At 38.3% G+C, this 25958-nt stretch overlaps 1 protein-coding gene across 2 annotated transcripts in view; it reads right to left on the reverse strand.

The window, feature by feature from the left end:
- The window catches only part of AGPAT3 (1-acylglycerol-3-phosphate O-acyltransferase 3), a 105953-nt gene that overhangs the window by 9865 nt on the left and 70130 nt on the right, over positions 1–25958 (reverse strand). For both annotated transcript variants that reach the window (XM_063305277.1, XM_063305278.1), the window contains exons 2-6: positions 13632–13858; positions 4822–4991; positions 4255–4416; positions 2946–3099; positions 663–765 (exon numbers count right to left, since the gene is read on the reverse strand). In XM_063305277.1, coding sequence (XP_063161347.1) covers positions 663–765; positions 2946–3099; positions 4255–4416; positions 4822–4991; positions 13632–13809 — 767 coding nt within the window. In that variant the 5' untranslated portion in view covers positions 13810–13858. The remainder of the gene's footprint in view (positions 1–662; positions 766–2945; positions 3100–4254; positions 4417–4821; positions 4992–13631; positions 13859–25958) is intronic.

Below are 25958 nucleotides of genomic sequence, written 5' to 3' on the forward strand. Positions count from 1 at the left end.
CATTTGCCACTAGAGGGAGCCAATGGCAAAGATCATATAATCAACAGTTTTCTTATCTGAAGCCTATTGTGAACATAGAAAAAAGCATTTGCTTTATACAGAAAGGGAAATTGTGTTTTCTGGAAAATGTATTGCATTGATTTAAATTCCCCCAATCCCAAGACAGCATGGCCAACATGTTAGATCCTTATCTCATTCAAAGGAATTCAAAGACTTAACTAAGTAAGGTCCTGATTCCTTTCTTAAAAATAGAAAGAAATAATGGAGGCTGAGTATCAGTTCCCAAGAGTGCATTCTACAGAGTGGGAAGAACACAGGGGAAGGCCCTCGTCCATTTTCGCAAGGTGCTTATTTTATATAAGACATATTTTTGGAGTTTTGAAAGTTGTATATCTAGTGACCATATTGAGCTTTCATACTAAACCTAAAACCAAGTGAAACAACATACACTAGAGAGTAAATTACCATATTTTAAAGAATTTGATTCTCTTAGATGCACATATTTGCCTCTATCCTCTAAAATTAATAGTAAAACAAGTCTCTTCCAAACTAAGTCTGAAAAGCTGAAGATGGGAAAGCATAGAGGTGAGGGTGCAAAGGTTTTATTGCAATAACTGGACACAGTGACAGCTCTCAGCTGTAAACCATGCTCATGCACTCACCTGACACACATATCTGCTTCGTATTTCTTCCCGTAAAGAATTCCTAGTAAGGATGGGTTCTTGTTTCCTCTGAAGTTTAATGTTACATCATACACTGCTGAAACTAACACAAGAAAGATAACATTATTATTTCAATATTCAAACAGCTGGAATTCAATTGGTTATTATATTAAAAGGCACAAGCACATACACATACACACAGACAGAGAGAGACTATTATACCTATGTTTCAGATATCATGGTCACTAGTGGCAACAAGGAGTTCTAGGGGTCATGCAGATTTTTGCAGTCCAGCTATGGTAGCCCTAGAATTACATCAGTGGGTACACCTGAATCTGGAGGCCCACCATTCTCTAAACTTAGTGTGTGTTCTATTTGCCAGACAGATTACCCAAAATCTTGACTGCACAGCCATTCTAATAAAAGTGTGGATGGTTGAGGCACATCTATATTGTAATAACTTACATACTTTCTCCTGTTCTTTTACTAGGTTTGGATAATGCCAAACCCTCATCCGTCTACAATAACAGGACTGAAAGCCATGGTCTGATGATTTCAAATTCTGATTTGGATGCAGACAATGTCTCACGGTATATTTAAATGGAACACTACACACACACCCCTTTCCTAGTCCATTTGTTGATTGGCTGGAAGGAAATCAAAAGCATTCACTTCTCTTTTAAACTACATTTTGTAGTTTCATCTGAACTGGAGCAAGCTGTGTTCAGTTTTGTGCTTAGCTATGATATGTTTCAATCAGAGTTTACAGTGCTGAAGAACATAAACAATGGCTGGGTTCCTGTGAACAGTAAGTCTTAAAAGCATGGTTCTCATGTACAGTGTTTGTGTGCACACATGCATAAATGTATATATATATATGTACATGTGTATATGTGCATAAATATTTATTACAGTCAATAACCAGTTCATAAAACACACTGCATACATAAAACAAATACTGATTAATTAATTAGGTAAGCATGTCAATCAAACTGCTGCACATCTTACATAATACATGATAGAATTTGGCCACAGTTAAAGAAACAGAATCACTTGAGTCCAAAAGTAAGAGTTGTAAATAAAACTGATCTGAATGACCAGAAAATTTGATTAAATGTGAAGTTAACAACTCATGGCAGATATCAGCATAAAACAAACAGTATAGTAAGATATGTCTGGTGGTTTCAATGGCTGCTTTTCCACATGGGCATAGTCTAGATTTGAATGGAACCCCTTGTATCTCTAAAACCACTGATGGGAGCACATTGAACCATGCCAAAGTTATAGCCAGTGGTGTGCTGGAGCAGGCGTGCTAGACCTGGTTGTTAAATGTCCTGAAATTTTGCGAGCCAGTTGACAACAGAAGTGAGCCTCGACCCCTAACGTGCCAATCAGGTGTTCCACAGCTAGTGGTGCAGTGCAGTAGCAGCAATGGGGCCAACAGAACCAGTTCTTAAACATTTAGCAGCACATCACTGGCTAAGGGCCCTCCTAAGTTTGGCAACAGTAATTTGATTAAAATATCTAGCAGGTCTGAAAGGGATGTGAGGGCTACTTAGAAATAAGTCTTTTGGGAAAGACATCAGATTTAATTGAATAAATTATCAAGAACATAAATGAAAGAAAACCACAAGTGTTCCAGTTTCTTATGTATTGCCTTGGCCCAAAATAAAACCAAATTATCAGAAAGGACTTCGGGGATTAAATCAGCTAGGGAGAAAAATAGTTTACTGCAGTATGTTGAATTGTGTATTCAGGCACTGGATTCAGTCTTATTGATGTCAGCTTGTCTTTACTTTTTAATGTGAATGAGGACTAATGTAAAATAATATAATTGGCTGTCTATCAGAGAAAAGAAATGGTGTGTATTTCTAAACACATTTAGCTTCAAGATCCACAGTGCTCCCTTAATGCTGCTAGCTGGGAGAATGTAGTTAAACATTTAACTCACCCATAGTATTTAGCCAGCCATCTGTCCTATTTAACAACTTTTCCTATGTGGTATAACATGAACTTACATCTCACATGCGTGCTGGGAGTGTTAATTAGGCAATGTTTACACACCACTTAGAAATGTGAAGTGCTAAGTAGCATTATTAATTTCTCTAAATTCAAAAAGAAAACTAATCAATGTATTAAGATTTATTTATATGACCAAGTTCACAACTTTAAATACTAACTTTTGTATCAATACAGATATTGCATGTTGAAAAATTTAGTGACCATCATAACAATTACGCTAAGAAATCATATTCACGAACACAGTAAGCGAGGCCAAGATACCTGTTCCCCTGAGACACTGGACAGCAGTCGTAAAACCTCTGGTTCTGGGCAACAAGTGATATTTGAGTTTAGGCAATCCTTTGGATTCAGCCACCTCCATACTGATACGATGCTTAGTTTCTGTAAATCGAGTTCCCTCACAGTATAAGAGAAACTGTAACACAGAACAGGGTGGGTGGAGAAATCTTGCTTTACAGTACTGTTCCACTGTTTTACAAAAGGTTTTAGGGCATGAAGACGAGAATAAATATGGTTTTAAATCTGGATGCAAAATCTGCCTTAGAAGAAAGATCAGAGGACGTTCATAGCCTACAGACTTTTGCCCTGAAACCTTCTTCCTGAAAAAAACATTCTGCTGCAAAGATCTCCATAGATCAGTGTTTCTCAACAGCACACTGGCTAGAGAATTCAGTTGAAGTCCACACAACTTAAAGTTGCTAAGATTGAGAAATAAAGCTGAAGGTAATGAGGAATGCCTCCCAATGTTCTTGGATACCAGTAACTCATCCCCAGAACTTCCCTCATTTCTGGTATCCCACCTTCATTACACCAAAACCAGCAGCAATAAGCAGCAGTTTGGCCCAAACATACATTTCAGAATCAGAAATGTTTACGTCAGTGTTCTTTCAGCCACCAATCCTTGCAATAATATTTTATTCCTCAAAATCATTACATTACATCTAAATTAGTGCTACCATCTCTGGGCTGCAAGACTCTAGATGAGGATTACATGATAGCAAAGTTTTCTGCTGTGGTTGTTCAGATTTTTGCAGCCCAGATCTGAAAGCATCCCCAATGCCCCTGTTCCTGTTGTTGCATGTGGAGTTCTGAAGCAGGGTTCTGCTTGGGTTGCCTTGAATGCCAGAAGCCTTCCTGTGAACAGGAGCCTCATCTGCGCAGGTCCCAGGGAGCACAAAGGATTCTGCTGTATTAAAACAAAGGAGGATACAATCCTCACCCTGTGAGAGACCTGGAGATGGTGTGGGCAAGCATGGCCCTATTGCTCTCTTTAGATTCCTTTAATGATATTGTACCAGTAAGTGATGGTTCGCTTCAATTATGATTGATCTATGTGTATGTTACATCCCTCTGTAAACTACTAAAGACAGAATGTAATGAGATATCCTGTAAAAGCTAAGGATTTAATTTAATAACATAATAATCCATGTATGACAGGAAAGACAGACTGTGCACTGCATATGACCAATGTTATGTCTTATAAAAACACAGAAATGCAATATACATATCCATACAAAACTGTATTTTTCACCATCCCATTAAAAGAATTGATGTGCAGAACTTCACTTACCCACATATACTCAGGATAATCGGATAGTCGTTTTAGCCCTTCAATAACAGTATCTCTATCTTCTTCCCATTTCCTTTTGCAAAAAACAATCTCCAAGAAGTACCACGTCCAGCCAATTATGGGCACATACAATAGTTCTTTCTTAGCAAGAACTTTTGAACTCTAAAACACACATAAACACTATTTGCATTTGTTTATCTGAAATGTATCAATTGCAAATACAATTGCTTTCAAACGTGTTCTGAAATGGCCTAAAGAATTTCTCCAAAATTATCTGTCTCCTGTCCAAAAGCCTGTGGTGTAGGTCAGTTTGAACCAATGACTGCCTCAAGGTCACACAACAAGTTAATAGCAAAGTGTAACTAAGAAATTTTGCCTCCCTACCTAAACTACATTGGATCTCTTGTATTGAATTGAACTGAATTTAAATTCAATGAGATACCACAAAAGAAATATGTCCAGTCTAAGAGCTTCCTACTCTCTGATTTAAAACAAAAAACAAAAACAAAACATCCAATTCCCTAATTTCAGTTACAATGAACAAAGTTATAAGTTAAGACCACTCACCCCTAACACACCAAACCGTTCTGTCATGGTCCAGCCACACAGAAAATCTATTTCAAAGTTGTGGTTGAGAATAATGATGACATGTTCTTTTCCAAACTTATCAATTGTGGCCTGGTCTGAGAATAAAGTGCATTCTGTTCCAGACCACCATTCCAGCAACATCACTAACTCTAGATTATGGGAGACAAAAAAATCGAAGATATTAGGTATGACAAAACCTATTCTATCAGTCTCTGCTACTGCTGTAGATATTAATTCCACAGTTACATTATTTACATAGGGCAGAAGAAAGCAATATGTAGTCTACATCTCCTGGTTTATTATTGGGCAGGCCAAGGTTCATATTTCAAAACATCAAGTTTTCTAAATTTCAGCAGTGTATAGAAATTTTAATTCAATGAAATTGACCAAGGTTTCCAATCTGGTTTAATCCCAAACAAGACCACCATTTCTATTAATAGGAAGAATATCATTTTTCAAAAGCTCTTATAACAACAGGGACATAACTTTGCCAGCTGTTAAACACTGTTAAATCATTCAGGCTTATGCAATAGGACTGTATATTAGCTTTCCTCTATCCCTCCTCCTCTCCATTCTGCACCATAATTTTACTCTGTTGACATTTCTTACTAACACGATATAGCTTGAGGCAAAAATGTGAAGCAGAGCTGAAAAACTGACTTCACTACGACTAGGGAAAAGAGTCCTAGTTTTGTTCTATCTATCTATCTATCTATCTATCTATCTATCTATCTATCTATCTATCTATCTATCTATCTATCTATATATCTCCATATGATTTTGTGTGTGTTTGTGTTTGTCTATTTAATCATAACTCCTACAGTATTTTTCCAGTGCTAAACATTGGTAATTGTTGGTTGAAAATTGAATAAATGGTACATTGCGTTCTATAAGAACTAGCCAGCTAGCCTGAATATGTTTTAATAGAGGTAAAGTACAATTAAGGTACACTGTTAATGAATTCAACCTTTAAGCTTCTTCATTTTAATACTTCGTTTAAATATTAATAGATGTAGCTTTGTTCAATCTGCTGATTGGCAAGCCTAAAACAGAATTATTTAGCTGTCAGCCTAAGCAAAGCTTTTTGTTCTCAGTGCTATGGATCTCAAAAGCCATGAAACAGGGTATTATGTCAAGAGTTTAGAATAATAGTTTCTAAATGCATTTTCCCCCATTGTTGAATATCGTATTTTGTTTTTGATGAGTGTCAAATTATTCCATACTACTAAATATCAAAATTGACATACATAAAATAAAAGGGGAAACAAATGTAAGTAAAGTCCTAGTTAAAGAACTTAATTGGATCAGGGGCACAATGATTATTAGAAGGCAACGATGCATGGTCACTGTCATGTTCATCATTCCAATGGTCTGGATACATCGTAACGTTTCTCATGTCAATTTCCTGATCCGTGTCTGTCATTTGCTGGGAGGAGAATTTCAGCCGTGCCGGGCTGTAATCTCCTTACTGTTACTGAGGAATGTATGTTTGGGTTATTGCATGTGTTCAAGGTTACTTTCCCAGGCCGATGTGTAACGGTTACCAACACCTGGGAGGGGGTGGTTGCTATGGTGGGGCGAGGGGCGGGATCGGGTTTGAAGCAAGGGTTTTTAGTTTGTATTTGGCGTGCTTTTGGTCATTCTCAGCTTTCTTTGTATTTGCACACTATTCTTTCAATAAATCAGTTATCCTTAAGCACCTGCTTGTGAGACTGAATCTGTCAGAATAGGCAACCATTACATAAAGCTGAGAATCTTAAAACTCTTACCACTAACCTCCTTCCAGTGTTACTGTGAGGAAATAAAGTTAGTGATGACTGAACCTGCTTCCCGCTCTGGAGAGAGTGAGGATTCCAGCGTGGGGGAAACAGATTCCATGAGGCAAAGAAGGGAAAGGACCCTCACTCCGGAATCGGAGGAGCTGTCGGAGACCTCGGACGCCAGCTCAGCTACTGCGAAAGCGGTAAAGTCCAAGGTGGTCAGAAAGGATGAGGGAACCCTGTCCGGAACGCCCCAGGCACCTGTGAAGCCAAGGTATCCGCTGTCCCCAGATGTGGCCATAAGGGAGAGGAGTGGGTCGGACGTCTCCGAGGCCAGTGAGAAATCACAGAGATTGGAAGCCAGGGTAAAGTCTCTAGAAGACATGATGGTGAGGATGTCATTTGCGAGGGGCAGCCAGGATAGAGGAAGAAGGGAATATCACTACAGACGGTCGTCTCCATCCGTTTCTCCCTCCCCCCCCCCCCGAGTGTGAGGAGGAAAGACCGGAGGAGGTACTGGGTGGGATCACCACCGTGCAGTCCCCGGCGGGCGTCCCCATCGCCCCCGCAGCGGACTGAGGATGCAGGGAGGGGATGAAGCAGGGAGCGGAAGAAAAGTCCCAAAGTCGGAGTTGCGAGTCCCCCCCCCCTCGGGAGAAGAGGTCTCCAGAGCCCAGGAGGAGGGCCGGGAGGAAGGAGAGGAAGAGCAGCCCACAAAGAGCCAGGTATAGGGATTTCACTGTCAAGTTTGATGGGGATCCCACAAAAATGTCATTCTTCCTGACTAATGTGAAAAGCTATATGGAGGAGTTTGGGAGGCTGTTTCCTTCAGAAAGGGCAAAGATAAACGCTGTAGCTACCCAACTGGAGGGGAGGGCAGCTGACTGGTTTGTCCAATTAACCGAGATGGATGCCCTGGAGTTGGATTATTTCAGAGACTTTCTGTGGGCGCTAAAAATGCATTTTGCTGACCCATTAGCAAAAGAAAAAGCTAAGGTGGCTCTGAGGGAACTGATCCAAGGATCAAAGTCCGTGGCAGATTATGCCCTGGAATTCCAAGCCCTAGCAGCCAAGGTGGATGATTGGTCGCCAACTACTCTAATAGAAATGTTCAAAGACGGAATGCGACCTGACTTACTGAGATGGGCGTTGGGAAGGGCAGATCCGCTCACCCTATATGACTGGATTCAACTAGCGGCGAATGTCGAGCAAGCCCAGGCTAGGTTCGCACAAACCAGGAGGGGTCCCAAGCAAATGGCCATGACAAGGACGGCCAAGCCACCGGACACCACTGACAGAGCGGGACGTACGGCCTGGCAGGAGGAGAGGGAGAGCCGCTTTGCGAAAGGGCAATGCCTGCGATGTGGGAAGGAGGGGCACCAAGCAGCGGCGTGCCCACAGAGGAAGACCGAGGAGCGTCTGGCAAAGCCGTCAGGGAAATCCCCCTCCGTGCCCAGGAAGATGAAGGCAGCGATGGCTGAAACCGAGGCTGAGAACATTCCTTTCTATGGGGACGAAGGGGAGCTTGAGCCGTCTCAGCCGGCGGGAAATGCCAGCCACCTGCCCTAAGAGGCGCCACTGGGCAGGTGGTAGAGGAGGGGCGCGACCACGCTTCGCCTGCTCAAGCCTTTCCACCCGTCCAATCGCTGGCACCCGCAACCCTCACCACCTGCTCCCATTATGATTGATGGGCAGCAACACTTCGAAGTCCAAGAGATTCTTGATTCTAGATGCCTTCATTCTACTTTGCAATACCTGGTCCGGTGGAAACATTTCCCTCATCCGGAGTGGGTTGCTGCCCGCGATGTTAACTCCCCTGTTTTAATTACCCATTTTCATACTGCCTATCCTGATAAGCCTGCTTCTTAGTTTAGTTTCTTTAAGGGGGGCGGTATGTCATGTTCATCGTTCCAATGGTCTGGATACATCGTAACGTTTCTCATGTCAATTTCCTGATCCGTGTCTGTCATTTGCTGGGAGGAGAATTTCAGCCGTGCCGGGCTGTAATCTCCTTACTGTTACTGAGGAATGTATGTTTGGGTTATTGCATGTGTTCAAGGTTACTTTCCCAGGCCGATGTGTAACGGTTACCAACACCTGGGAGGGGGTGGTTGCTATGGTGGGGCGAGGGGCGGGATCGGGTTTGAAGCAAGGGTTTTTAGTTTGTATTTGGCGCGCTTTTGGTCATTCTCAGCTTTCTTTGTATTTGCACACTATTCTTTCAATAAATCAGTTATCCTTAAGCACCTGCTTGTGAGACTGAATCTGTCAGAATAGGCAACCATTACAGTCACAGTCCAATATTTTCCTGTGACATCATGCAACTTGGGAATGGAAATGCCAAAATGTCTAAAATCCAAAAAACTCATAGATCTAATTCCTTGAGACCACTGAGATTTTACTATTGTTTTTGCTCAAACAATAGTCAGAGCAGGAATATTAGACTGCTTATAGAGCAAAGAGCTAACAAATGCTAACAAAATGGAAGCCAGCTGTTCAAAGAAAAACATTTCATTATAGGAATGGAAACCCCTACATAAATCATATGATGACCCCTAAAAGCCAAGTGGTAGTTTATAGCATATCCTTTGTTTTTTATTTCCTAGAAACATTACAATTACTTTTGCTTCTTCCTCTTATTATTACTCAATTATAACTGGGAGATTATGAGAACTATGCCTATCGTACTAGAGATTACCAGATCAGGAAATCTGGCATGAATGAATGAATGAATGAATGAATGAATGAATGAATGAATGAATGAATCTATCTATCTATCTATCTATCTATCTATCTATCTATCTATCTATCTATCTATCTATCTATCTATCTATCTATCTATTTTCTTTTGCACTGAGTAGCCTCCAAAATTGCATAATCTGGTAAAAATCCATTGGCATGAAACATGTCCAGTTTATATATCTGATATCAGTAAGTTTGTCTCCTGCATTTCAGAGTTCAGCCTGGTTACCTGAAGAGGAATGGTCCCATTTATTTTCAGTACTGTAAAAAAAAAATGTCATGGCGCTCCTTTAAATCTGAATGTGCACTAGGCTGCTATGTTCAGAAATACTACAAATAATAAATGTGTAAATAATAAAGCCTCCAATTAGGTTTAGATTATCATTAGACACAATAGCATTAAAAACTGGCCATGCTAAACTATTGAAATGCTCAGGTCATTGAGAGGTAGCTTGAATATGTAAGGTTGAACCACAAATTCTCCTTATGAATTAAATACGCAGCCAAGTGTCTTCTCTATGCAGGAAGTCAGACAAAACATCCATGCTGCTTTACATCAGGAAGAAGCTTTTTAGAGAAGTGCAGCATTGAAAATTGAGCTGCTCAGCAAGAGATTGCAATCTCCTACGGAAGCAAGTTTGTGAATGACTTGAACACGGCTGTCATCCCAAGGTGAGGAAAAGGTTTCTAGTTCCAAGATTACCTCATCAAATACCTATATAATGCTTAAAAGAAAATGAAAGTCCTTAAATAACAGGGTTTCTTTCTAGAGACATCTAAATTAGAGGGACCTGGATGTAAACAGCTCAATTTGAACTGTGCTATGAATAAAATAGTTGTCATCCTAGGCTACCATCAACTGACATCTTTCTATCTCTTCACATTACTCTAAATTCAGTGCATGATAGGTCACACGATCTGCTCTAAGTCCTCAAACAATGAGAAATATTGAGTAGAGAAATATGGGTGAATCATCCTCAAGGCGAGAATTCCTTTAAAGAAAAAGGCTAAACTGCTGGTATATTAGTCTCAGTGTGTGTGTGAATGCAAATAAATAAATTTGAGAACTAGACATTTTAAAAACAAAGTGTTAAATAGTTCCTGCTATTTGGAAGAGACCATACCAAAATCTTACTCCCTGAAGTCTACTGATTTAGCACTTTGTAGATAAGGAACATGCAACAGATGCCCTCCCCACTGCCCCCGATAGCTTGAACTTCAGTGAATTCCAGCTTGCCAGTGATCAATGACCAGATGTCATGGGAATTGTAACACCACCATCTTTTTCACCTACTTACTCCCAAATGGACAGATTAGCCTTTGATATTACATGGACAGAATCCATATTCAAAAACCCACAGATGCAAAGCTTTTGTTTGTTTCTGAGTTCCCATAAGATATATAACAAAAAAAATTAGAGCTACTTTCAGTTTGGCCAAAACACTTGCCAACATTGGGGACATTTCCCTAGATGTCTGGCTGAGATTTGAATATGGTATTACATAGCTTTTCCCTTGGCCTGCCACATTTCTATGCCTTGTGCTTTTGGGGTTTTTTTTTTTTTTTTTGGCTCTTCTGTTCACATCATGGTTTCCTAGTAGAAGAACATTTCAGGTGGCAGACTTGACATATCTCATCTAAAGCTCACCCCAGACCTATTTTTTAAGCTACAACTGTACCCTAAGTCAATGTGGGAAGAACCAGGAGAAACTATATTTAACACAATGAAAATTAACTTAAGGTACACAAATGCCCCCATGTATTTATTTTCTCCTCCTACCTCCTGCCAACATTAAAAGTTGCAATTCAGTAGCAACTTTGGATGGGCTTTGGGGTGACACCAAAGACTTTTGGGGCTGCATGCAACCTTGAGATCTCAGGTTTCGTATCCCAGCTTTAAAAAGATTACTCATGTTTAGTCTTCATGGTCTAACAATAGCTCTAAATCCTCCTTTTCATCTCTTGTATCTGAGATCCTTTAACTGGAGATGCCACTGACTGAACCTCTTGACATGTACCAAAAAATGAAAGTAAATTACTGTTTTGTCTCTCCTGAAATGAAGTTTTTATACTTTATGCAAAGCTCTTCTCCTACCTCTCCTGCCTCAGTAAAGTGGTTAATTAGTTAATTTTAATTGCAGTATTATTCTTGCCTGCAAGTTCTACCACCCATGGCCAAGCTAACCAATAATCTGAAATAGAATTTTCTATTTCCTTAAGTTATCGATAGCAGGATTAGCTTAAAACATAGAAATATTCTGAGTTCCATGGTAATCAAAAGAAGTAGGTATATAAAAAGGAGATGAAGACTCTTATACTTTCTCATGAACAAGAATAACACACTAAGAGTAACATATGCTGGATATGCTCCAACATATCCAAATGGAAACAGGAAGGAACTTTAAGTGAGAGAGTGCATTTTGAGTTATAAACTAATTAAACTGATCTTAGTGATTTTCAGTATTTTTTCTCTCTGACATTCATTAATTGTCTGTAAGAAACAATTAGATTATATTGGAAATACTAGTTTCATTTTCTCCAGTAAATATTCCTAGATGTGACATTTTGTATGCCCTACAGACTTGATTTATTAATCATCACTGAAAACGTTAGTTTTTTATGAAATGGTAGTTTTTATTCTGAAAAGAAATAGACTTTATTGAAATTAAATACATAGTACTAGAGTCTCAGATGTATATCCCCCTCCAGTTATTTTGAATTACTTGTTTGTTTTTGCAATCACATTCCTTTCATTAACCCATTATTTGAATGGATATTTCTTAAAAGTATTATGATTGCTTTCTTTTTAAAATTTGACTTGAAATCGATATAGCCCACCGGTTCCTACTTAAGTGAGATATTCTGTAGGGTATTTCCTTAATGCCTTTTCTCTATTTATTTGGAAGTTTGGATCTGAAGGGGAAGCCTATACCTTAACTAACACTTGATAGCATATAGTGAGGTCACCATTAATTACCTCTCCCCCTTTAATGAACATCTGTAAAAGATAATTAATCACCTGCTCTTTAGCAATTCAGACATACGAAGTAGATTATGTCATTTAAAAAACATGTGGACAAGAAAGCTAAATAATTGTTTCAGCTTCACTTGTTTAAATTTAAAGACACAATTTATATACATATACAAACTCCTCCTGCTTGTACAAAATCTGTTCTACATTTTTCAGAATAAGATCATGGTAACCAGAACCTTTTGGGCCAGCACTGCAGTACAAATATACTGCATAAAGACCAGAGATAGGCACCAAGGGTATCAAGGTTGAAGGGAAGTGCTGTTAACAATTAAATTGTTTGTTGAGCAACAGAGTTAAATATATTTCAATTCAATAGCAATTTTGCTTTGGGCATGTTGAAAAGATATGCAGCAAAATAGTTGTTTCCTCAATGTTTTTCAGATAAAGAAATGAAAGGCGTATGAGTCCTCCACTATTGAGACAGTAAAATGCACAAGATTTTACATGTGTTTGTTGTCATAGGCTGCTGTAGTTAGCATTCTTATTCTTGAACACAATAAGCCAAAGGCCTATGAGACTTATTTAAAATCCTGATCTACTTACTACCTTTTACAACAACCTTTGGAAGAAAACAAGTACTAGAATAAATAGTAGAAATAAGCATATAATCCAAAAGATTGGGAGAACTGACAGTGAGCAAACTGGGGAAGTCTAATAAGATAAATGGATTTTCAAATTCTAATCATTTAAAAAAGAAAAGAAAAATAATCTTCTCCAGTGGTTACAGAAGATACTGGGTGGGATTGAAAGCAATATCAGAGAAGGAATTGCCAATACTCACTTGAAATATCTCCTGAATGGCAAGATGAAGGATCTATGCTAGCTGTGCAGATAAGCTATTTCTTTGTGGGACTGAAAGGGGGTGAGCAAGGAAAGACAATAACAACTTCAGAGGAGGTGCTTTAGGTATTGCCAGAGTGGGAATTGTGTGTTCCTTCTTCATCCACTTGCTTCTCATAGGAACCTATTTTCCTTTCATCCTAGCAGCTAGTCCATACCTATAACTACAAAGACTGGGAAAATGGGAAAGAGATACTTTGTGTTCAAGTCCTTCATGCACAAATAATTCTGAGACAATGCTTCCTGAGATAAGGCAGCCATAGATCATCCCAGAGTCATAATACTTGTGCATGCAAACACATTTCTGAAGGATGATTCCACTCCAATAAAGGATTCTCTACAGTATGAGAAGAAACCAACAATCCGAAGAAGCCACATTCCAAGCTAATGTAGAGAAACTATAGCATACTCACGGCTCCACAATGAATAGGAAAGGCGACAGTTTACTCGTCGGTAAAACTGCTTGTTTATAGGCCAGAGAATTAGTGTGCATAGTTGGATGAAGTTAATGATGAAGCCACTCACAACAAAGACAAACCCAATCAGGAGGTGAACTATAAACTGGGTCTTCAGAAATGCAATTTTGCCCATGATAGTCCCTTAGTAGCGCTTGCAAGGTCCTTCACTCAGAATAACAATCCTAGAGAGAGAAGGAAAGAAAAAAATTGTTTAGCAAATAAAAAGTTTGTAATCTAGGGAGTAAGGGGTGGGGGGGAGGAGAGGAGAGGAAAAAAAAGGGCACTGAGAGTTCTGCTTCATGTAGCAGCTGGGGAACCATAAAAGACATTTTTGTCACCAGGCCAATTCCATTCAGGTCTTCTCTGGCTGTGAGTCAAGAGTTGGTTAGCACTTGGTGTTACAGACGCATTTCCAATCAATAGTAACAGGAGCTCTTGCTATTAAATGACAACCCAGTTCTAATATACTTTATAGTAAAATGGTTTTCCAAAAGTCCTAGCATCTAAAGCCACAGTATATTAAAAAAAAAAAAACAATTTTGCCTAGGCATGAACAGGGAAATAAAAATGCCTTGTTTTTACACACAAATGCCGATCTTAAAATGCCTTTGAAATTGTAAATGGTCAGCATTGGCTCACATTAAGAATATACAGGACTGGCCCACAGTTCAAGGACATCTAGGCTTTTGCCCTGCATTGAAATACAAATTTAAGTTCCTTAAAAGGAAATGGAGTATCTGCAGTTCTTCCTTAGCCCTAGACAGAGGGGTCCCAAACATACATAAACAGGCCCTGGCGACATGTTGTTTCTACCATGTCCCCGTATCACTGCTTTCATCTTGTCTCCAGCTCATGAGTGGAGCAGGCTGAAGTTATCCTTGGCTGTATTCTTATTCTGACACCATCCAAAGGCAGCCTCACAGCATGTAAAATCTGTTAGGCTTTATCCTATGTGATGGTGGAGGGAACCCAGGTGACAAAGGCAACAGAGAATGAATAGGGATCAACAGTGGGCTCAGCATACTTCATGTGAGTATAGTCTCCTCCTGACTCAAGTACAAGTGGATAGCACTCTAACTTTGAATAAGGGGAGTAAGAGGGAAAAAAATGACCATAGGCTTAATGGGTGATGCCATGGCACACTTCTCCCCAAATAACCTTTTTCAAAACTGACTGGTACCCAAAGAAAAATGCCCTCAAACAGCAGGAAGGCTTCATATCTCAGTAGTTTAGAACTAAATGTAACCTAGGTTTGGAATAACATTCTGCATCAAAGTAATACAGTTTTTGGGTCAAGAAAAACTAAATCCTGGGAGAGTTTGTATATTTTTAAACAAACTGGAGCCCCACCCCCAAGAGTATACATGCTAATAATTGTGCATTTTTAAAGACTCCCGCAAGACTCCCTGCTGGTTTTGTTGTAACAAATACAGCCACCCCTCTGGAGAGTGTACTTTTCTTGGTTGCACAAGCAAAAGAAAGAAAGAAGTAACCACTTAATTTGTATCGGGGAGCTAATCCAGTGAGTACAGTCCCTAACTTGTTTAGTTATTCCAGAAATATGATTTGACATTTCAAATGCTAATATAACATCTCTGCTGTGCCACATTCTCTCACAGGACAGATCTGTTAGCTTAAAAGTATTTCCATTAATGTCAATACTGCTCAAATCAAATTATGATGGAAGCCTAAGAGCTTAAGCTTTTATAACCATACATTAAGATGTAATTTCTGAGCACCGTTAAGGATTAGAGCTCATGAGGCAGGAACCAACAGCACTCAGTTCAGGCAGAATCATTATATCAGTGTTTCTCAACCTTGTCAACTTTAAGAGTTGTAGACTTCAACTCCCAAAATTCCCCAGCAAGCTGGCTGGGAAATTCTGGGAGTTGAAGTCCACACCTCTTAAAGTTGACAAGGTTGAGAAACACTGCATTATACAGTATAAACTTGGAACAGATGTCTTTTGACTATTAAGACTGGGAAAAGAATGACCCAAAATCTGCTTTCTGAAGAGGGTGGGGGAAAAAAGGCCTAGGATTTAAACCTTGGGGCTCTTCTCATATCTATCTATCTATCTATCTATCTATCTATCTATCTATCTATCTATCTATCTATCTATCTATCTATTTCTATGTTTGGCAGAGGGGTTGACTTTATTATATATGTTGCAGCAAAATCTGCTGTCCTTGGATGGACTGTAGCTCCCATAACCCCTTGTGACTGGTCATGCTGGCTGCTAGGGTGGCTAGAAACTAAAATCTGCCACATCTGGACAGTTACACCTTCCTCATCTCCATCCTACAGCTATCTCACTTGGTCTTCAAATTTCCATATAAGAAAACTGTTAGAAAAAAAGCAAGTTACTTAATAAGTGGCATAGTCTTCAAGAAGACAGATTCACTCTGCTAATGTTATACTTAGTAAATGAGAAGGACAATGTGTTGGTAAGGATACCCTCTTGTATTTGTATAACAGCAGTAATTGGCAACTTAATTATCATAAATTAAGAATGTATGAATATACATTCATAATACTACAAGTAATATTCATAAATTCTTAATATAATAATATTAAGAATTTATGAATATATCTCATGCTGTATATCAGGTCAATGGGCTAGAGAAAGTTGCTGTCCGTTCTTGCTTCCCAGCAACATGGAAAAGAGGTACCTAGTAGGAAGAAAGGTCTGTACACCTGGGGGTGTCTTCAAAAGTTGTCATAGTGATTTACAAAGACAAATCACAGGCATATCTATGCTGATTACCTACAATAGGTTGTTGGTTATCTGAAAATATTCATGATGCAAATTTGGCTTCCAGTAGTCATAGGAATAATACAAGTGAACCATGGAGACACAGAAACAGTAATTAAACTATACCAATTTATGAGGGCAAAGTTCTCTGCTCAAAAATATATCAGAACAAGTAAGGAAAAAAAACTCCCCCAAACTTTCATCTTTATCTGTGGTTTCAAAAAGTGGTATTTTCAAAAGATTGTCTTTGCTTTCTGTCTGTACTTAAATCATTTGTACAAAATTTTCCTGTGTTTCTATGGTGAGCAGATAGAAATAGGAGGAGATGTAATCACTGCAGACAAAACATAAAATTGCCAGACATCTCACACAGGAAAGTAGAAGTCTAGAAGGATGACTAAAACTAAACCATGCCAATACTGAAACATAGTCTATCAGCTTATGCTGCCATTATTTTTTTGTTTCTGCTCATTCCAGAAAATTCAGTTTCTTTTGATGACAACTTTTTCTTCCAAAAGGTGGAGGAAAACAGAAGATTTCAGCTGTCCTTGACTTGTATCTAATCTATAGGGAAGCTTTAGCTGACGAAATCAAAGTGCAGGAACATTGGGTAATGTTCCTCCATGTAATACTGGAGTTCTTGATAATAAGGGAAGTGAACATATTTAAAAAAGCAGTTTCTAATGAACTCAGAATAATTATAGTTAAAAATGCACGGCAAATAAAATTAAAGGGAAAAGGAACTCAAGATGAGAGGTGTTAGAAGATGCTAAAACCACAATCACAAAAAATCCCAATGAGGGGAAACATGGAGGACAACAGAAGAAATCAGTATATCCACACAAGAATTTTAGTGAAAATCTGAAGAAACAAAGAAGGATGCATATTGAAGGTGAAATGAGGGACAGGCTACCAAGGAGGAATACATACAGTAGATATAGCTTGGAACTATATAGCTAGTGTCAGGAAGACTAAACTTCAGAATGGACTATGGTTGGTGAAGGATGGTAAGGAAATATCCCAATAAGACCAATCTCCAAAAAGTGGAAGAACTATGACTACAAACCAGTTAGTGTGATATCAATACCTGGGAAAATTTCAGAGCAGATTACAAAGCAATTGATCTGCAACCACTTGGAAAACAATGAGGCAGGTCAGCATAGATATACCAAGATTTTTGGTGATGGCGGGGGTGGTGCCTTCAAGTCAGTGTTGACTCCTGGTGACTGCCTGGATAAATCCCTGCAGTTTTCTTGGCAAGATTTCAGAAATGGTTTGTCATTGCTTCCTTCCTAGGGCTAAAGAGTGACTGGCCCAAGGTCACCCAGCTAGCTTTCTGCCTAAGGCAGGACTAGAACTCACGGTCTCCCAGTTTCTAGTCTGATGCCTTAACCACTACACTAAACTGGCTTATACCAAGAATAAGCCGTGCCAAATTAAACTAATAAACTAATTTTTGATGAGGTAACTTCTGTAGCATATTTGCCAATTTGCAGATGACACAAAACCAGGTAGGATAATACCCTAAAAAAGAGAAATAAATGCACAGGACTGAATGGAAAACACCTGGGTTGCTAATGCTCCTTGTGAACAAGATAGTAGGTTGCATAAACTGAACTACAGTTTTGAATCACAGAAAGTAAATATTCTACTTTACTCTGCATGAGTCAGACTCCAATGCATTACATTTCACAAAGGATTCAGACAAACTGGGAAAACATTCAAGAAAGACAGTGATCATTAAAACCTATGAAGAGAAATGGATGGATTCACATTTGAAAGAGAAAACTTGAGCAGGGGATGATATGATGGCACTCTTCAAATACCCCAAAGCGGAGATGTGCTGGAGGGGTCTGGTGGAGCTCATGCAAGGCCCTTGTTAATTTTGGGGGGATAATCTAATCCAGCAAAAGTAGGTTATTAAATAGTTCCTCTCATCCTGCAGCTTTTTTCAATGTGATGCCTCTTCTTTTGATACAGCTACCAATCAGACCTTTTGCCTAGATTCTACCGGAACTGGGAAGGGTTGATTGTGGCACAAAGAGGATTCCCCTCTGCCAACGGTAATGACAGCCCATGCTTTCATTGCCTAATAAGCCCTGTGCTAACAACAGGGCTGCAGTCGAGGCAACCTGATACTGCTGCTTCATACTTTATTGTCCTTTTGAGAGCCTCTGGACTCATTCCTCAGTGTTTTCTTCCTCTGTAGCCTTCTCTCATCAGGGCAGTCAGCTCAGCAAGAACAAGCTAATTCCCTCCAGCCACTCCAGTTTACCCAGGAGCCACTCTTCTCACCTCCACCAGTACCCTCATTCCCTTTCCCACCCAGGCCACAGAGAGCCCCTTGTTAACTAGTTGCCAGCACATCCCTGCCTGGAAGGGTGTTACACAGAAGGTTAAGGTTAAGAGCCCTTCTCTATCATTCCAGAATGTAGGACACAGAACAATGGATTTATGTTACAAGCAGGCAGATTCTGACTGAATGTTAGGAAAAACACTCAAAAAAAGTAAGAGCAGTTCAACAGTAGAATCAATTATCTGGCCTGGTGGTAGTCTCCCCTTCACTGGTTGCATTCCAAATAGAGGCCAGGGAGGCATATGTCAGTGATGCTTTAATTTGGATTTCTCCACTGTACAAAAATTGGACTCAGTAACCAATCTGGGACATCCTAACAACGAGAAAGTCTGATTGTTTCAGAGAAAAGTGGTTTCTGTTCTTAATAATAATGAATTCTGAGGATTCTTTGTAGATGGCCTCTACCTTTAATTGCATTAATTTACTTAAGTAATAATGGGATCAATCACCACAAGATTTTGACTGTTTTCAAGAATTCTGACAACTTTGTAAATTTTAGTATTATCCTTTCACCTACTTCTCTCCACATTTTTTTGTTTTTATAATTTTATAATAAAAGCAAACCAAGCCAAATAGTATTCTTAAAGTGTAAGTAAAAGGATAATACTACAATTTACAAAGTTGCCACCACTCATTCTATATATAAGAGAAAACCCAGCTCTGTACTGTTTATTGGGAGGAAAAAGTAAAAAAATTCTCCTGATTCAACTTTTTCCCTTTGCTATACCTAGCAGAGCAATTAATACATGGAATAGCTAAATTCTGTCAGAGTGAGAGTACAGAATCAAAAAGAAGATATAAATCTTTTATTATATAGATTAAAGCCAAGGACCTAAGAGTTGAAGACAGTGGGGAGAAGTGGAAAAGGAAATATGAACTTATTACAGGCATTAATTCTGTGGCACCTATTCCAGGCAGGAATACACATCCATACAAAAATACAGTTAGGATACCAAAGCACAGCTCAGATTAATCCATAAAATAATGAAAGGGGAAAAGAAAATATCATGACTACTGCACGCTTTAAGCACCAGCTATTCTTCCACGTAGAGATGCATATCCACACACATGCATATTACAGGTAGAACAAAATAGGACTCAGGATACCATGGCACAGCCTAGGTTAATCAATAAAATAAATCAGCAAAGGGATCCTGTCCTACATCTAGCTCTGCTATTCCCTAGACAGTTATTTTCTTCTGATTCTCCCCCCTGCTCCAGGTTGGGGTAGCTTTCTTATCTGGCTGAAGCCAGATGGCCTCTGTTCATGTGATGAAAGATGAAAAAACAAAAGGCAAAATAGAGCCGCCCCTCCCCCTTTAAAAGCTTACCTGAGAGAGAGGAAACCAGCCATTCCTGATTGGTTGCTCAGAGTCTCCCTGGCCTTTGATGGTCTCTCTAGATTGGCAGGAACAGTTTAAATTTCCTTGAATTGTTTTGCATTGGCAAGTTTTGGGGATGGGATTGGACCCCCTTAATTGCAACAGCACATTCCACATTTATATTAAGTTATCTCTCTTACGGGAAAAGAAGCTGGTGCATATAACAAGATACAATGGAATCAATTAGAGCAGGGTTTCCCAAATTGTGATGTGTACCTCCCTTGGGGAGGTGCAAACAGAATCCAGGGGAGGTGCAAAGAACCTTTTAGCTGTACATTCTTACAATAAATCCACTTTTCCCAAGGTTTCGTATTGTTTTCATTGTTCATTTGTGTTCATTTTGGTGTTCGGATTTTTAGGGGAGCTGCGTACACTTAGATTACACTAAAGGGAGGTGTGATGGCAAAAAGTTTAGGAACCCCTGATTGAAAAACACTCTAAGACAACTGCCACGAAAGTCTAAGAATTGGTATGTAAATATGCCAATTATATTTCATGACCTCAGGAAAAACAGACATGAAATCAGACTACCCCACAAGTTCACCTTTATCAGCAAATGGGGCAGCAAATCTTAAACAGCATGCCAACATGAACTCTTCACACACATATCTGCAGTTATCAGATGGCAAACTTGAGAGCAAAACGTTATATTTCATTTCATTTTAGAAAAAAATAATATGGAAACTGTTAGACTACAGGTATTTGTTGCAGAATAAGCTTCTATTGTGAGGAACTTTGGGGCATTCTGGATGGGTCTGTAGTAGCTGCTTGTTGGAGAAAAATTGTGACTTATAAACAGGCAAATCTAAACCTCTCTCTGGGAGGCCAAATGAAAAGTCAGTTTTTGCCATCCCTCCTCCCTGTTCTGCTGACTTTTTATTTATTTATTCTAAGATTTTCTTCTTTATTGGTATCATTGGAAGGAAAATGAATACATCAACAGCACACCTAGCAAACATTTTCACTTATTCTAGATGTCTGTCTTGAGCAAATATCTTTGAATCTACTATATCAAAGCTTCCCAATTTCTGCCCTTTTTTCTTTTCCCATTGTGACGCTACTAAAAAGTAGAAATGACTGACTTTTCCTCTACCATTTTATGGAGTTATCTAAGTGCAGATCTCTCTCCCTCCCTGCAAAGAGATACAGTATATCAACAAAAACCTACAGATTCCACATTTTCTTTGCATAAATATTAACAAGTAAATAGGATTATACACACAGTGTATGTGTTCTATATATTTATATTCACTGACCTTTTCTTAACTTTACTTTTTTTTATTACTTACACACAGAAATAGGAAACATCAGCTTGAAAGAAGATCTCTTTATAGCAGTACATTTTCCTATTGCCCTTTTCATATATATTACTCTGCATTTGGCACTGGGACCTATGCTCAAGATCTACTAGCCAGCATGAACATGTCATCTGTAACGTCTAGGTCAGTGTTTTTCGAACTTCAATTCCCAGAATTCCCCAGCCAGCATAAAAATGAAAAAAAGAAAAACATTAAACATGCATAATGACAAAACTGAAATCTCATGAAATGACTGTAGGCACTAAATACTGTTAATAACAAGCTAAACACACCAGGGTTCTTTATAATTTCTTATGAGCATAGACCCTTATTTCTCCATTCCTAGAGGTATTTATGTTTCACATAACCTGTATAATGAAAACATAAAACAAAACAAAACAAACAAAAAACCAATAAAGACAATTGTTCAGATGCTAGAGGTTAGGAGGGAGAATGCTAGATGAGGTGTTCCCTTGAAAGACAGGTGGTGGCAGGAACCAGGAAGCCAGTACCCCAGGCTGGGGGGTGGAGCCAAGGTGTAAAAGCCCAGAGGATGTCTGGAACAGGAAGTTTGAGATTTCCAGCTATGTCCTGATGGGCTTAGCTCTGTTCACTATAGTGTATTCAGAACTTTCTTTTCAAGAGACTGAAGGATTACTTGTATGAAGGATTATTTGTGCACATACACATACATACACACCAACATAAGAACACACTCATTATTTTTCTTGATTCAACAATTATACTATTAATGGACAAATAGGTCATTTTTTGAAGTTAGTCACTGAAATAAGCAAATTTTATTTATTTATCAAGTTTATTTATCAGATACTTTATAATCACCAGGCTGGCTCTATGACCAATTCCACTAATTCTAGGCAGAGAAAATAAGTAAACTTTGTAGTTCTAAAGACACTCCATATTCAGCACTAAGATAGCCAGAGCAGCTGTTATTCCATTATAAACAAAAACAAAGGGTGTCTATGATGACCAGTATAGTTGTATGACTCAAGGAGTTTCTCCTGCAGACAGTCACACTGACCAAAAGTACATACATAAATCCATTTTGAGAATAAGATTTTAAAAATAATATTATGCATTGAAATGATACAGTGCTGTTAATGAGAGAGCCTTGTACCTTTTTTATGCTGTGTGTGTTAAGAGCATGCAAGATTTCTTCCAATTTGTAGATGCACTGGGTAGAGATACAACTTTAAAAACTGCCACCTACAAAATATTTCAATCCATGTAAGCACATTCCAAAACCGCTCTTTTTAAAAGCAGGTATTTGAAAAATGGTTTTGTTGATGGAATGAAGATTACTAAACAGCATCTGCAGGATGGGAAAAGAAAAGTTTTCATGCCAAGTTTATGATTTAGCAACTGATGCGGCCAGGGCAAATAATTCTGATCAGTACATTTATATGTATAGGCTGTTCTAACAAAGGTACTTAAGATTCACAAACAGAAAATTAAATCTAATGCTCATTTTATATTGAAACCATACAGCATTAGTAACAAGCATGCTATATGTAATTTCTTTTCCTTCTGCCCCATGTACTGTGATGCTACCTGTCTCTTCAGATCCCTCCTTTTCCCCATTACTCAATCACAGACATAAACAGGGATGCTGTGCAAAGACTGGTTTACTGCCCTTTTGTATGGATGATTGTAATGGCTGGTTGGCCAGAAGTCCTAGAATGGAGGGGTTGGAAGATTACTTTCATAGAGCATCTTATCTGGGCAATGCAATATGCCTACTGAAATTAGTAAGAAGTTCTGTAACAGTTCCCTGATTTAGTCAATCGTTTGGCTTGTGAATCACCAAAACTCAAAACAGTAGAAGTTCAGGAATCCAATCTTTTTCTCTATCCAAATGACTTCATACATTATAGTGAGGTTTGAATCAGGAAAGAAGGCAGCTTCATTGGAAAAGGCAAGGAAAAAACAGACAAAGAGTTCTTGATATCTAGCTCTGAGGCCTTGAATAGCTAACTAATCTTTTATGTGCTTAATTGCATTATAGAGAAATCTTTACTTCAGTAGGTCTGCATTTCAGAAATCAGAATTATAGTATTATTTCCTCTAAAAATTCTAATCTACTGCCTCATCGCTACTGCTGTTAGGATATTTTGCACAAGGCGCTTTAGCAACAGAAATCTACCAACTCAAGTAACAGGAAAAGATGCTGATTCTATTGGTTGCAGCTGTATCTTTGCCACTCTTACACATGAACAGTTATGAACATTAAGGGCAGAAAGACACACCAAGATGAGCTACATAACATTGCTTTCTGAAGAGTGATTGGTACGCTAAGAATTGTGACATTTCTTACCATATCACACAACCACAGAGCCAAGACACCAGTTTAACAGGAGGTTTAACAGTTCAGTTGTATATTTGCTAAGTGCACTGAGGACTGCAAAGCTTTCTGGGTTGATGTTTTAAATGTATATGTTGCATTTTTGCTGTTAACTTTACTTTACTGGTTCTAGTTCTCCCAAGGTTTGGGAAGAATGGGCCTGAATTTCTCATCAGGGTGCATTAAATCTGTTTTCTTAAAGGACTTGCTTTACATCTAAGAAAAACTGGGAACTTCCTCTCCCCCTAAATCCCCCTGCCACTCCTTGGAGATAAAGTTGTGTTTAAATAGTTCTTAAGAGACCACAAGAAGCCAGCAGACCACTCCAATTTAAGTGTCCCCAGTCACAGCTAGACATCAGGTTGCTCAAAACTAAGTCTTTTTTAATCCACTACACATGGATTTGAGGCTTACAGTTTTGTTTTGTTTTTTGAAGAAACTTTATTAATTTTCAGAATGTAAGTAAAACATATAAGAATAGAGACTGAAGAAAGAAAGAAAGAAAGAAAGAAAGAAAGAAAGAAAGAAAGAAAGAAAGAAAACTTAAAAGTACAGAAATTAAAAGAGACATGGAAAAAAGAGTGACTTCCAACCATCTTCAGTACAGATACAAACATAAAAATACATTAACCTCTTACTCTATTTTAACTACAAAACACATTATTTCTATATTCTTATACAATCCTAATCATCAAATCCCAAAATTAAAACTTTTTCAGTTTCAAGCAAAAAGTCCAAAAGTGGTTTTCAAGTAGAAACAACGTCAGTTTCGCCATCTCTGCCAGCTCCATTAATTTCACCATCCATTCTTCCACTGTAGGAATTCATTAGTCCTTCCATCTTTGTGCATATAAAAGTCTTGCTGCTGTTATCATGTATAAAAAAAAAAATACAAATTTTCTTTCAAACTGTTTATCCATCAAAACTAAAAGAAAAACTTCTGGCTTCAACTGTATGTTGACCTTAAGAATCCTTTGAATTAAAGGAGGTTTCCAGTTTTCACCGCTGCCTAGATGGTTGCCTTTCCCTATTCTGCACCAACTCTGTGCATGGAATTGTTCTTATTTTTTTAATAGTAATTTTATCAAAAATTACATTTACAAAGATAAAAATGAATAGAAATTAAAAAAAGAAAAAATAGAAAGTGCAGAAAAGAAAAAATAGAAAAAAAATAGAAAAGGAAAAAATAAGAATACAGTAAAGGAAAAGGAAAAGAAATAAAGAAATGAATTGTTCTTACAGATACCTGAATTTATCCCTAAATGGTTTCACTGTTCCTCAGTGATTTAATAATATGTCAATGATATACTTAAAAAAATGAAGAAGATGGCTTCTGTTTAGTCATCACAAGCTAGGGGTTCCACTCCAGATACTGACGAAGAAGAAAAGCTGGATGGGCATTCTACTGAGATCCTGGATTCAGATGAAGTAGTGACAGCAACCTTCTCAAATTCTGAAGCGTTAGATAGAGCTACATTAACTCCTGATATCTCCCAGTAAGATCAGATAAAATTAATAGAATTGATGATTAAATTGCAGGCTATTTCTCAGCAGAACAAGAGAAAATTTATAAATTTGGAAGCAGGCATATCAAAAGGGATATTAAAATTAAATTTGATAAAAAGGTTGGAAGTACTGAAGACAATTATTGTTATATTTCCCCTGAAATCAGAATTAAGATTTCAGGAGTAAGTTTTAGGATAGGCTCATTACAATTTACGATTTGAATTACTTACATACAGGGCAACTCACCAGAAATAACTTTACAATAATTTACCTACCCTCGGATGTTGAAGAGCAGAAGCCCCTGTTAAACTACATCAAAAAATGCCTTAAAAAAGTCTTCTCACTGCCAGCTGATTTTCAGCTTGAGATCATAAACACTTATGAGTAGAGGCAATCTCTCATGGAGATCTGCCCCTATGATTGTTAAGTTTTTTAACTGCAGCATTAGAGATAATCTTTTACAAATTTCCAAGCAGGCCACTGAACTGAAATGCTTTGAGCATAGAATTATGATTTATCCTGAACTTCCAAATGCTTTAACTTCAGAAAGATTACAATTTGGCACATATGCTTGCAAGATTGAAGAAAAAATTTTTTCCTCCTGTATCCAGCAATTTTTTGTC

This window comes from Candoia aspera, chromosome 5 (genome assembly GCF_035149785.1).
Source record: "Candoia aspera isolate rCanAsp1 chromosome 5, rCanAsp1.hap2, whole genome shotgun sequence".
Lineage (NCBI taxonomy): Eukaryota > Metazoa > Chordata > Lepidosauria > Squamata > Boidae > Candoia > Candoia aspera.